Source organism: Arvicola amphibius, chromosome 7 (assembly GCF_903992535.2).
Source record: "Arvicola amphibius chromosome 7, mArvAmp1.2, whole genome shotgun sequence".
NCBI lineage: Eukaryota > Metazoa > Chordata > Mammalia > Rodentia > Cricetidae > Arvicola > Arvicola amphibius.
The window spans coordinates 44,892,964-44,906,816 of record NC_052053.1 but is presented as its reverse complement, the minus strand read 5'-3'; the positions used below and the strand labels follow the sequence as shown (position 1 = coordinate 44,906,816).

The following is a 13,853-nucleotide window of genomic DNA, read 5'->3' as shown; positions in this document are numbered from 1 at the left end:
TTGAAGCTTCTCCTTTTCCTCCGGGTGACTTCGGTAGACCCCAGACGAGAACAAGGCTTCTGTGCTCTGAGGTGACCCACTACTGTAGACCGAGTGTTCAAAATTTGGAGGAGGCCAATACAGCAGCTGGCACAGCACCCCTGGGCTGGGCAGACAGACAGCTGTCCTGAAGGCTGAGAGCTCAGCATTCCATGCGTGTCAGCACCTCTATAAAACCCAGCCACTCCCTCAGCTGAGGGGCTAGGGAAGGGGGGACTAACTGGTTAGCCCTCACTCCAGGCTTTGTGGCCTAGAGGCTGACCCTTACGTGGTCCCACTGGGACCATGCCACCTGCTGGGCAGAGAAGGGATGCCACCTGGAACCCTTGGGCACTGAAGCCAGGTCATGCCAAGAATCCACTGCGCCCACCCATGAACCAAGACAAGAAGGCAACAGCTCGGGGCCCCTCCAGTCTCACAGGACAAAGGAAAATAAGTGACAAGACCAGGCAGTCTGATATGGCTCGGTGACCTTATCAGAGTGACCTTGAGTGAGGTGTTGTTCCTCCCTGGGCCTCAGTCTTTTCCTTGTAAAAAAAAAAATGGAAAAGGCCGCAGTTTGCACCTGCTGGTTGCCAGAAGACCCATGAGGCACAGCACGAAGAGCTCTCTGCACATGGCTAGCCCTGGTCAAGCCCTGCGTGTATATGTGGTTTTCAAGACCTATGTGCACAGACATGTGCCATGGACAAACAGCCACACTCTGAGCCAGGCTGTGTTCTGAAGGACACTCATGGTTTGATGGCACAGCTGATCAGGTCTATTGGGCTAAAGCACAGAGCAGGTAGGGAGCTGGCGGGCGGGGTGTCGAAGGTGGGAAGGACCAGGGTTGGCCTTGAGCCTGCCCAGGTGGACCCTTGACCCCTTCCCTCAGTCTCCAGGGCAACACCTCTTCCCAGGGCAGCTTCCTGACTTGCCATTCTACTTACCTCAACCCCAGCCCTTTGGCAAATCACTTCCCCTGCTCCAGAGAGACCCAAGGGTCATTTCAGTCCTGTTCAAGACTGGATGCCTTCTCCAGAGTCAGCTGGTCTGCGGCCAGGCAGCCAGGCTGGGATGGGAGCCACACACGTCCACCCCCTTGGGGGGCAGCACCCCAGGCCCAGTCACCTGTCTCCCTGCTTTGGAACATCTTCTCCTCAGCACCTTCCTCTTTAATGGCTATAGCATCTGTACAGCTCCACTTCCTTCTCCTTCCTGCCCCCCCCCACCCCATCCCTCTCTCTCTTCCTGAAGCTTACAGCCTGGCTTGGAGTTCATAGCTGCAACACACACACTTGTGCACGTACCCACACATGTGCGCGCTCACACACACACAGCTGTGGAATGTTTTCCTGCTTCTGGGGTTTATGGCTCTGGGGCATGTGCTCCTTGCCACCTCCCCAAGGCCGTGACATCTTGTCTATTCCTTCTCCCCCTTTGAACTCCTGCAGGGAGCTGAGGCTGAGTTAGAACTGTGGACCAGTGAAGGGAGAAGTAGGAGGCATGGGAGACCCCACCTGAGTTGCTCAGGGGCAACCATGAACCGCCCCAGCCCCCACCACCAGCGTTCATATAACAGGGACTGGTTTTCCCATTTGGAAAGGGAACTGGCCCCTAGAAAGCCAGACTGAAATCAGCCCCACCTCCCTGGATTTTCATTCATTCTTTTAACAGCCATTCATTTCTCTGGTATTTGTTGAAGACCCACAAATACTAGGTTGGGCTTGAAAGGGCTATGGCAGGGAGCCAGGCAGACAGATCCCCTGCTCAAGACCCAAGCAGTTCAACACCAGCATCTCCATCAGAGTGGCAAGGGCCAGGATAGGAAGGCTGTGGGGTTGGGGGAGGGGCAGAGGAAGAGCGAAGGAATCTCTTGGCTCACTATCTGTCAATCACAGAAGTCTTCATCTCAGACACACTGTCCAGGCTGGGAATGAACCAGGCCTTAGCCAGAACAAGGGACAGGAAGCAGAAGCTGGGGGAGAAGCTGTATCTGACGGGAGAGCCTAGCACGTGCAAGGGCTGGGGTGTGCATCTAGGTATGGATATGGGCAGCTTCGGATCGCTTTGAGTCATTAAGCTTCCTCCAGGGACTGAGAGAACCTTGGAAAAGCCTTACGCAGAACAACAGGGCCAGGTGTGTCTCAAGTTGGATATTTCATTGTGAGCAGGAGAACTGGATCTCGGACAACATCAGACAAGGGGTTTCCAGAAAGGGATGTGGGAGTTGGCAGTTGAGTAGGGGTGGAGCGGCCAGGCCTCAAAGAGACAGGAAGCCCACAACCTCTCTTAGAAAAGCCCACTAAGGGTGTATTGGTACTTGAACCTGCTATACCCCAAGGTCTAGGTACCAGGGTGAGGGAAGTAGAGGATAGCCTTCTGGCCCATCCAGCCACCAAAGGAACTGGAGCAGAACAGCATGGACAGATCTCGGGGTCATTGTACAGGAGCCAAACCCTGAAGAACACACACTCTTAAGTTCTATGAAGTCAGGCCCAAGCAGAAATTAACAGTGGTGGCTGCTTCTATTAGGGAGCAGGGAATAGCTTGCCAGAAAGGGCATAAAGGAATGTCCTGTCCAGGAGCCCCGGAAGTGAACAGAGTGTCACACAGGTGTGTGCACCTGCCAGAACCCTTCCGCCTATGCGATTAAACCCTGTGCATAAATAGCAAAAGAAGCTGATCACAAATAAACCTGAGAAAGAGCTGGCCCGAGAAACTCAGACCACACACCCGTTGTTCCTTGGCTGGGGGTTGAGGGGTCCCTGCCAGACAGTTCCTCTAAGACATTTTGCAACAGGAGAAGGTGATTTCCTGAAGTCAGGCCAAGGAGCTGTTGTTAAAAGAGGGAAGGAGAGCTTCAAGAACAGACACAGCTTTCGAACTGAGAAGGTCCTGTCTGCTTGCTTAAGGAAAGAAACAATGTAACTAAACAGAGAAGGCGGTGGGTAAGCGGTTGAATAAAACGGGCCCATGGGCCGGTGAGCCGGGAAGCTTATCTGCTGATCCTTTGAAGAGAATTGGTTAAGTTTTAAGTTTTCTCACCTCCTGAACCCCTTTGACATGTGACCCAAATAGCAGCACCCTAGACATGTTCATCCTAGGACAAAGACCTGGATGGAAAAGAACAAGAAGGTGGAAGATCTCATTTATAGGAACTTGCTCCTCCCCTCCCCCTCCCCCTCCCCCTCCCCCTCCCCCCAGAGTCTTACCTCTCAAGGAAGAAATACAGCTTCATTGAGGGAATGGGGGGTGGGGGGGGCGGGGGAGAGAAAGGAAGAGAGAGAGGGGAGGGAGAATCCGAGGCAAGTGCAGGCCACATGGTGCGGCGTATCAGCTGTTGGACCTTCTCCATGTGTCACCGGGCACATGCTGCCTTGGGGCACTTAAGCCCTCCTTGTGGGCGCTGCCACAGCTGCAGTCCGGGCTGCTGAAGAAGCAAAGAAGTGGACTCCTTTTCTTCCTGCCCTGGAGACCGGGAAGACCTTCACCACCTTCTCCCCAGCCGGTACCTTCCTCCTGGCCCATGGGGGCAGTTGTAGCCAAACTGCTCCTACCTACGCTCAGCAGCCTGGCCTTCCTCCCCACCGTGAGCATTGCGGCCAAGAGGCGGTTTTACATGGAGGCCATGGTCTATCTCTTCACCATGTTCTTCGTGGTGGTAAGTGGGAGCCTAGGAGGAAGACCTCACGGGGAGGGTCGCTACCACTGTCTTGTGCCAGGTGATGGAGAAAGAGGATTTGGAAGAGAAAGGTATGGGTGGGGGTATCCCGTTGACTGGAAAGAGAGGTTTTCTGGCGTCTGTCTTCCTCTATGGACCTCAGTTTACCCATCTGTGCCAGGAATTTGGGAGTGGCTGACATGTGACTGATGGCCCTGTGTCAGTTGAGAAAAACCTTTGCAGGCTGCTTATTCTTGGGCTCCCCGCACCCTCCTCTCTACCAACTTTGTCCCAGAGCTGCTGAGCCAGGGAGGACAAGGGGTGAGTGAGCAGGCTTAACAATGGACCCACTAGGTTGAGGGAAGGTAGAGGACCTGGGTAGATCTGACTCCAGAATCGGAAGTTCCTCCATTGAGAAGGACCAGCCTCTCTCTGAGTCCCTTTCTTTTTCATCCTGTTAGGGTGTCTGGCTGGCTGCCTCTCAGTTCCCTCTTCCCCCTGTTCCCTGGTAACTTCCTGGAGTGTCTCTTGTTTTGTAGGGGCCTGTCTGGCACTGGCCAGCTTCTCTGAAGCCTGGTGTCAAGGCCTCTGCTTCTCCTCACCCCCACCATGTGTCTGTCTCCCTTCGTTTCTCCCACTAGTCCGATGTCTAGTTTTCTCTCTGCCTCTGTCTCTCCTTTCTCTGGGTCTGTATCCAGTTCTTTTGATTACTAGAATTACACCCCCATGGAGTTCACCCTCCTCCTCTTCTCCCTCATCTGTCCTCCTCTCGTTTCTTCTCCTTACCCTCTGCGTCTCTCTGGCTTTATCTACCCGTCCATTCAACTTGCTTCTGTCTGTCTATCTAATCTGAAATCTATCTAATTGTATATTTATCCACCATCTATTTATCATTTGACTTGTTCTAATATACTTATTCACTACCTTTCTCTCTATCTCTCTATCTCTCTCTATCATCTATTTATCTATCTATCTATCTATCTATATCTATCTATATCTGTCTACCAACCATCTCTCCCTGTCCATTCACCTACCCATCTATCCTCTCTCTGTCTTAAAGCTCCCCCCATCACTATGCCCCTGAGTCCTTCTGAGTACCCTCACACTGGTCCTCACTGCTGTCCTCACCAGGGGCCATGCCATATCTCTCACTGCTCCATAATCTCCGTTTATCTCTATAATACCCATCCCTCAGGAGTTTGTGTGGTGTGTGGCCCACACGTTGGTAGGTTATATGCTCCAGGTTGGCAAGCAGCCTGTTAATCTCCTCCTTAAGGTAGACAAAGCTTTGGAAAATAGTGTCCTGTCCCTAGGCCCACCTCTCCCAGCTGCAGGGTCTCAGTAGGCAAGAGCCTGGAGTAAGTGACCATACTCAGCTGGTTCTGAGTGAGTGAGGCCACGAGCACACACACACACGTGTGTTCACACATCACTCAATTTCCTGAGTAAGCCAGAGTAACTGTCTCATGGTGGGAGAAGCCGCCAGCGCTTCTGGGCTGACAACATTCAGAGAGGGGTTGGCACATGTCTACCTCCTGGTTGTGGTGGTCCCAGCAGTGAGTTTCTCCAAAGAACTGGAAGCTCTAGGGTTCTGAGTTCACTTTAGGAGGGGAGGATATTAGACCATGACAAGCCACAGCAACCAGGGTGAGGAGGGGCTCACCATCACTCATGAGCCTAAGGTAGTGATTTACATTTGATGTAAGAGGAAACTGAGTTTCAGAGAAGCTGGGCCACCAATGTCACCATGAGTACCACTGAGATCCTGGTCAGCCTACAGTACTTTCCCACAAAATGTCACTTGTTCCTCACGAGACCCCAGTCGGTCAAGGTCAGAGCCAAGATGAGACCCAAGGTCAGGGACAGAAACCAGGTTCTTGTGGCCAAGGCCCACGTTAGATACAGCCCAGAAACCCACAGGCTCCCATTAAGTCACCCTGCCTGCCTGGGCTTGGGCTGGCCTACAGCTGCTTCTGTGCCAGCCTCAGAGGCCCACCCTGCCCCGCCCCACCCAGAGTGGCAGGGCCAGCTGTCTCCTATGACAAATGTCCCCTGGCCTCAAAGCCACAGTCTGTGCCTCCCAGAGTTCTGCCTTCCACGTGGCTCCTCCAGGACCCTCCATGGCAACCACCAGTTGTATGGTATGCTGATGCAGAATACAAGATGGCTCTTGGTGTCAGTTACCCAAGAGCAGGCATGATTTATTCCAAAGAGTCCTGCTCTCTCCTGTCCTAATCTTATAGCCATCGAGTCTAAAAGCAGGTTCTAATCTAAGAATCTCGGACAACAGCATCCTCTACATATGCTAAACAGCAAATATGCTAAAAAGAATGAAGGATTTGAGTCTTAATCTTTCCCGGGAGTCTCACAAGGGAGACAGCTGTTTCCCTGAGCCCATTGACTCAACAGCACACAAAGCCACAAGCAGATATTATCAGCCTATACCCACATGTTGCTTTCAACATGGTTTTTGGGGTGCTGGGGGCTGTTTTCAATGCTTTGCTGATTTTAACACATGGTCTTAGCCCTGGTCACCACATCCCACACAAACATACACTGCTCTGAGTCAGGGGTATAAAAGAATCACAAAGGAGAAATAGAGAATATAGAACAATCAAAGTTCATACGTTCACCTGAGCCTGTAGGACCCGGTCACGCTAGAAATTCAAAGGTTGATTGCACTGCTTTTTTTTCCAGAGGTGAGTTCATTCTGACTAAGGGTGAGTTCAGCGAGCTAAATGATCTCAAAGCACAATATTAACTTGGTTTTGAGTTGGGGGAAGGTTTGATTTGTAAAGACAAACTTTAAACAGCAATTCCCAGAACAAGCATTCCCTTGCGGGGTACTGTGCTATGCAGTTATCATCAGGGTCTCCTTGCTAGCCCCGCAGAACAAGTGCTCTCACTCCATTGAACAGAGGAGACCCCGAGAGACCAGCCTCTTGCTTGCACCCCTCTGCTAGATCTGCTGGGTGAACAGCAGGGTTGGAGCTCCTGCCACACCCAGTTATGTCCTAGCCCAGCCTGGGGTTGGGCCAAATCCACCTGCCTCTGGGGAGGGAGTGTATCCATCACTGCCTTGCCTCCTTGGGCAGGAGGTGCCCCAGGGAAGTTCACAGTCACACAGAGCCCAAAAGAACCTCAGAGACTGAGGACAGTGAGATCCCTTGCTGGAAAACCTCTGGCCTTCCCACAGGCAAGCACACTATTCTGGGATCCAGTCTAGTGAGGCTCTTCTGCTCCTCGTGGGGGAAGGTACTGATGTTTCAGAATCTCACAGCGAGAAAGTTTACTCGTTCACGGGGGCCTATACAACACAAGGGAGCACAGATGTTCCAGAGGTGGGCTCAGGCTGAGTGATGCGGTTTTGTAAGGAGCTGGAAGAGCAGGAGCCCCTCCCAGAGCTGAGTTCTTTTCCTCTTCTGCTCAAGAGCCTTGATCTGGCCCCACCTGAAGCTTGTCCTCCCCTGAGCTAAATAGAGCTCACACCTAGTAGGTTAGCCACCTCTTCCCCAGTGTCCCTTTAAAAAGGTGCATTACCCAAAAGCTCAAGGCAGCATCAAAGCTCTGGATGAGGCTGGCCCTACACAGAAGCTGGACCACCGCCTCCCTCCCTTCCCCTGGAAGCTCTCAATTGACTGACAGTCCACGTGCAACTGCGATCAGCAGGAGGTCTCTAAGCTTCTAAGACGGGCCCCACGTGCTTGACTGACACATCCCTCACCCAGGGTCCCCAGCCCCCTGTGGTGCCCCTGCTGCCTCCAGACAAGAGCTATTTTCCAGCTTGCCTGCTCCCTCCTGCTGAGCTGGGCTCAACCAAGAGCCAATTGTGTTGGCTCCCGGGCTTGTTTGTGCCAGTCGCACTTGTCAAAATAATTATGTCATGTAATTAAATATTACTTAAAACGATGAAATGTGAAGCAAGAGGAGAGAGAGATGTTTTCTGTAAGAAGTAAGTTGACTGCTTGGAAATATTTCATATAGGGCCTTTTGCTTTAGAGCAAATCTGTTCAGCTACACGTCATGAACATGCCTGCTAGAGTATCCGAGAGAGGTGCAGAAAAGAGTGGCAGAATCGGTGCCTGCTTGGGGGAGTCTAAGGTCCTCCTCCTTTTTGAAGGGACAGGGGTCCAAGATTAAAGGCTCACATGCAAAGACTGATGCGGGAACACGTGTGCACTTTCACGTCAGCCCAGGGGCAAAGGGGTGTGTGTGTGTGTGTGTGTGTGTGTGTGTGTGTGTGTGGTGCTTTAGGGTCCCCTCCTTAGCAGGCTTCATCTGTGTGACTACCAGCTTTGGACCAGTGGTAAGAGAGTCTGAAAGTGATATTTACTTCCAGGCCTCCAGGACTCACCTGTTTAATCTCCACAAGACCTGGTTAGGGGGCGTATGCAATTGTGTGCTCTGATAATAGGGGAAGCTGACACACAGAGCCGCTAAGGTCTCGCAGCAAGTGAGGGGTCTGTGGCTTGGGACCAGCTCTCACCCACCACTGATGCTCACGGCCTGCTGACCTCATGTGCTTTCCCTGCAGTTCTCCCATGCCTGCGATGGACCCGGCTTGTCTATGCTGTGCTTCATGCGCCGCGACGTCCTGGAGTACTTCAGCATCTATGGGACGGCGCTGAGCATGTGGGTCTCACTAATGGGTGAGTGGCTGTCTCTGCCAGTGGGTGGGAGCCAGTCCCCAAGACCAGCAGGAGCTCAGCCCATCTCTGAGATCCTCTCCCTCCTTTCTGCTCTGCAAAGCCAGTGACTTAATCTACTGAAAGAAGCACACACATTTCTTAGCTGCCTACCGTCTCGCTTTTCTCATTCTTCATCGATTCCGGTAATAAGCACTGTGACACTGGAAAAGCAAAGGCACACAAAGCAGAGAGTAAATGTGTCCCCACACTCAGTCCTGCAGAGACCACCATGCCCTCAGTTCAGAGACTTCATCTCCCAGAGCATCCTTCAGGCTCAGGGGAACATTTGCTCTTAGGGGTCATCTTCAGCGCTGGGTTTTAGGCGTGGGGTCATTCAAAATCCTCACCTTGGACCTAGGGTAAGGCTTAGAGGTGGAGCACTGGCCTAGTGAGCAATAGGTTACATCCCTTGGTTCCATCTCCAGCACTGCAAGAATTTGAAAAGGAAGAAAGGAAGGAAGATGTCCTAGTTAGGGTTTCTATGGCTGTGAAGAGACACCATGACCACAGCAGCTCTTATAAAGGAAAACATTTAACTGGGGCTGGCTTACAGTTTCAGATACTTAGTCCATTATCATCATGGTGGGAAGCATGGCGGCATGCAGGCAGACATGGGGCAGGAGAAGAAACTGAGAGTTCTGCATCTAAATCTGCCGGCAGCAGGAAGAGAATGGGGCACACTGGGCCTGACTTAAGATTCTAAGACCTCAAAGCCTACCCACAGTGACAGGCTTCCTCCAACAAGACCACACCCACACCAAAAAGGTCACCTCTTAATAGTGCCGCTCCCTGTGAGACTATGTGGGAGCATTTTCTATCAAACCACCACAGACGGGGTGTGGGGAGGAATAAAGCAGGAAGGATGAAGGAAAGAAGAAAGGAAGGAAGAGAAAGAAATAGAAAGAGAAAGGAAATAAAGAAAAGGGAGAAACCAAACACACTCAGCCTTGTATCTCAGGGATGCTGTCACAGGTGGCCGTGTTTATCTGAGGGTCCCTCGTGAGACTCAGCCCTATGCACCACTCACCCACTCACATATCTCTGGTCTTAAGACTTTTGTCCCAGGATTCCCAGGAAATACTGATTACTCGACCTACTGTGTAATTCCAGTCACCCTGATCCTGGGAAGCAGCATCCCCCATTTCCTCCAAATAACCAAATTTCAGACTCTGTGGGGACCAAGCGGGGCCTTTGGGTGTACCAGTAGGTCCCCAAGGGTGGAGGTACAGCCAAGAGGAGAAAAGCAGCTCACCATGCCCATGCCTCTCTCCAGCCCTGGCCGACTTTGATGAGCCACAGAGGTCAACCCTCACGATGTTCGGTGTCCTCACCATTGCTGTGCGGACTTTCCATGACCGCTGGGGCTATGGGGTGTACTCAGGCCCCATAGGTACAGCCATCCTCATCATCGCTATGAAGTGGGTGAGTACTATGTGTGTCTCGGCTGACAGGGTCCAGGAACGCTGCAGTTCTCCCGTGACCTTGCTTATATGGGGTCCTATACCTCATACCCTTATATGAAAGTGGACTAACATAAGAATTGAGCCAAAACCCCTAGAGTCCCTAGAAATGGTGACTCATGCTTAAACCCTATTCCCTGCTGGCTCATCAGTCATTACTGGTCCTGAGTAAAGCCAAAACTCCTTTTGTCTGCTCTGAGTCCAATACCCATAGAGACTGTTTCTAAACACAGGCACATGCATGGCTTTTAATGTACCCAGAGACGAGGAGACGACTCCTCATCACGACTATCACGCCTTTATTTCATCAACATCGTCGTTCTCATTCTGAGAGACAATGGCTGCTTACAACACCAGTTTGGAGAGCAACTAGGTTGAGCTGGAGAACCTGCCTGAAGGGAGCAAGCTTTGGATATAGTTCTTGTGAGGAAGGAAGGTTTGAGGTGGGGGCGAAGCAGAGTTTTAAGTAGGACTACCCCTGGAGGATGCCCTGGTGCCTGGCACTTACTCTGCCCTCTGCAGCCCCAAGGCACTCCTGGCTGCAAGGCCTGGAGCCCAACTAAGGTAGCCAACATGAGCAAGGGTCCTGATAGCAGACTAGACCCAGGGATGTCTCCTCGGCCTCACTCAGAGCAGTCAGTCCCAAAACACAGACCTGGAAGGTCAACAGACTTTAGATCAAGCAGGTGGCAGCCCAGGCCCCAAGTTCACACCATGCTTGCATGCAAGACTACTTTGGATCTCAGGATTCTCCTAAGTAGAACCCCAGCAGTGCAGAGCAGGGCAGGCAGTGCTTTGGAGGGAGGGAGGGGTCCTCCAATTCATCAAAGGGGTCCTCCAATTCATCAAAGGGACAACCGGTAAAAGCAGGCAGGAAGCTTCCAAGCTGTCTCCTACTCACGCAGGCCCTGAAGAACCCGGGCTTATTCTGCTTTTTAGTTAAGGGTGAAGCTAAGGTACACAGAGTTCAGCAGACAAACCTGCAGCCCTAGTGAGCAGTGGCTGCTGGACTCGACCTTTAAGGGGGCAATAAATAGCTTCTGCCACGCTTTAATTGGGGAGAAGCTGGCCCTGGCTGACCCTGGAGGCCAGAGCCTCCTGTGGCAAAGGTGCTGGGGTTCTGCGCAGTTAACTAACAAGCTGGAATGAATAGAGATGAAGGCTCCCTCTGATGTTGCTTTCTTGTCCCGCCCATCATGGCTCCTTTGCTACCCTTGGCTGGGTCTGGGTCTGACCGGATCTTTTAAAGATAGGTCTCACTTTCTATCTCTGGCTGACCTCCAACTCACAGAGATCGGCCTTCCTCTGCCTCCTGAGTGCTGGGATTAAAGCCCAGCATGCCCATCCTGACAGATAGCATACATGTGTATTAGTGTCGCCCCACTAAATGCCAGGCTTCCCAAGTCTCTGGTGGGAACGGGATGCCATTCACATCTGGGGCACAGATCCCATCTCCTAGACCACTAGATGTGTAGGTTTGGACTTGCTTCTTAGAAAGGAGATAGCATTCCTTCCCATGTCTCACCCTTTGGGGGAAGAAGTATGGGAACAACACTTGGAGAGCAGAAGCTCAGTTAGACAGAAAACAGGGGTTTCCAGGTCAAGGAAGGCCCATGGGTGATCTTGGATATTCTTCCCCTCTGGGCCCCAGGGTTACACTTGTGAGGCTTCCCAGGCCACTACCGCCTGCACCCAGGCTAATTAGCTTTACCCACAGCACTGACGCCATTTACTGAGTCCTCAACTCCTGTTAATAGTGGCAAGTTTTAGAAGACTGGAAACAGCATATCGCCATTCATTTGCTGGTAAAGCCAGCTCTGGCCAGCTGCTGATGGCTTTTGTGTTTCCAGATCATTCAGTGATGGGTGCAGTCAAGGGCTGTTGTCCTGTGCCCACTGCATGCCCCGGATGGTAGTGTGTATAAATGGTCTACCCCACTGAAACCTGAGCCACCCTGAGTCTAAAATACCTCCGGGCCCCAGGGGTCTGCATTCCACGGAGGAACCACAGGTATTCCATCTCGTCTGTGTAATACCTCATCTTCCCAAGCTTGAACACACAGCAGACCCTCACGTAAGGCAACGGGGCCTGAGAAATCAGGGTTAATGGAAAAGGATCACTGAGCTGGTAACGTGGATCGTATTTGTCTTTATGTCACTGAAGTCCCAGACTGCCACACAAACCACCTGGAGACGAGTACAGGGCTCATGGGTACCAAAGAAGCTGATACCCTTTCTCTGTTAACAGTCTCCATGGGAACGCCCTCTAGCTGGGAGGTAGGAGTGCATCAGTGGCCTTGCTCCTTCCCAAAGAGACAACAAGGGCAGTGAGATTCCAGGGAAAATTGGCCTAGAGATTCCCAGCCCTATCTCTCAGGCAGAGATCTCTCTCAGTTTTACTTCAAGGGGGGCCCAGTCCTTGCAGAACTGACAAACCTGATCACGCATGCAGAGGAATGGGGGTGTGACACTTCTACCTGAAGATGGCAGGGGACGGCAGTGGGATCATGCCCAGACAACTCAGGAAGGAACCCTTCCCTGTGCTGCACCCCAAAGACCTTAATGTTCTCACCTTGTGCCCTCAGCTGAAGAAGATGAAGGAGAAGAAGGGTTTGTACCCAGACAAGAGCATCTACACTCAGCAGATAGGCCCTGGCCTCTGCTTTGGGGCACTGGCCCTGATGCTTCGCTTCTTCTTTGAGGTACCAGACCTGTAGGGAAGGGATGGAGCCCTCCAGAGCCCTCTGGAAATGGCTCAGCTTAGCAGAAGGATGGGCTGGCTTTACAGGGAGGCTCCAAGTCATGCATTCTGTTGTGGTGGGAATTGAAGTTGGTACTCTCCATCCCCAGTGTGTCAGCATCATAGCCTGCGTGGACCTGAGGGTCACAGGGAGTCAAATCAGGCCCTGACTTCAGGAAGCTTGCATGTCCTAGAAGATCCAAGATGCGTGTCCTGGAAGAGACCAGGGGCTGATGCCCGGAACCCAGGGGACAGGGGACAGAGGGAGGGAGAGAACCTTTCTGCCATCTTCTCAGGGTGGGACAACTGACAGAAACACCAGATGGCTAGCAGGATTTAGTTGAGGGATGGGGCCAAGGCCCCAGACTGACTCGCTGTCCTCCACAGGAATGGGATTACACCTATGTCCACAGCTTCTACCACTGTGCCCTGGCCATGTCCTTTGTCCTGCTGCTGCCCAAGGTCAACAAGAAGGCTGGGAATGCGGGGGACCCCGCGAAGCTGACCTTCTCCACCCTCTGCTGCACTTGTGTCTGACCACAGCCCCTGTTCTGGTCCTGACTTTCTGTCTGGCAGCCCCACCATATCTCTCAAGATACTTCCTCCTCTTTCCCATGTGGTGTATCAATGAGAAATGGTCTCTTCTGCACACCAAGAGACCAACAGTCTTGCTACACTCTGCTGAACGCTGCTTAGGGACCCACGGACTCCTTGTTCACCAATTGCTTCATTCCTTTGCAGGAAAAAAAAAAAGGAATTTTCTCCTCCAAGACCTCATAACCATAGGTATGCCTGGCAGAGCTCTAGGTCAGTAGATACTGGTCACAGTCCCAGCCCAGCAGCATACACAACAAGGGTTATCTTGTCCCCAAATCCTGCCCGCCTGGATTTTCTGTTTTCTCTAGAAAACTGGTATTGCCACTTCTACCCCCTGCCCAAGCTCTGAAACCTCCCCCCACCTTTAAGGAAGCTAGAGCCAGTGAAACCAGCTTTGGCCTGGACCCAAGCTTTAGCCAGGTCTTAGATCAAGCCACTCAGAGTAAACTCCTAATCAGCCACTAGTCATTAGCCTCTAAGAATACCTTACATACACCTGGTTCCTAGAACAAGTCTGTATGCTAAGCGTTACAATTCCGGTCTTGGGGGAGTGCCTGTCAGGATCAGCAGCTGCCCTAAGGGCAGTGCTATAGACACAGAGCTAAGTCTGCTGCTGGCCTGGGTACCTGGGTTGGAGGCGGGGTACACTGTTGGTCTTCAGTTTATTTTACACTGTCCTGAAGCTTA

The 13,853-nt window shown here is 52.1% G+C and overlaps 1 protein-coding gene across 1 annotated transcript; it reads left to right on the top strand.

Moving 5' to 3' along the window:
• Positions 1-3,547: 3,547 nt before the first annotated feature.
• Mymk (myomaker, myoblast fusion factor) lies at positions 3,548-13,106 on the top strand. The gene is made up of 5 exons (XM_038335646.1): positions 3,548-3,682; positions 8,217-8,331; positions 9,644-9,792; positions 12,415-12,531; positions 12,957-13,106. The coding sequence occupies exons 1-5, from the start codon at positions 3,548-3,550 to the stop codon at positions 13,104-13,106; spliced, it is 666 nt and encodes a 221-aa protein (XP_038191574.1).
• Positions 13,107-13,853: the final 747 nt, after the last annotated feature.

Excerpts from the sequence above, each read along its gene's own strand:
- Mymk (XM_038335646.1), top strand. The coding sequence starts at position 3,548 with ATGGGGGCAGTTGTAGCCAAACTGCTCCTACCTACGCTCAGCAGCCTG. Across the intron at positions 9,793-12,414 it reads TCATCATCGCTATGAAGTGG|CTGAAGAAGATGAAGGAGAA; the intron begins GTGAGTACTATG and ends TTGTGCCCTCAG. Across the intron at positions 12,532-12,956 it reads TGCTTCGCTTCTTCTTTGAG|GAATGGGATTACACCTATGT; the intron begins GTACCAGACCTG and ends TGTCCTCCACAG.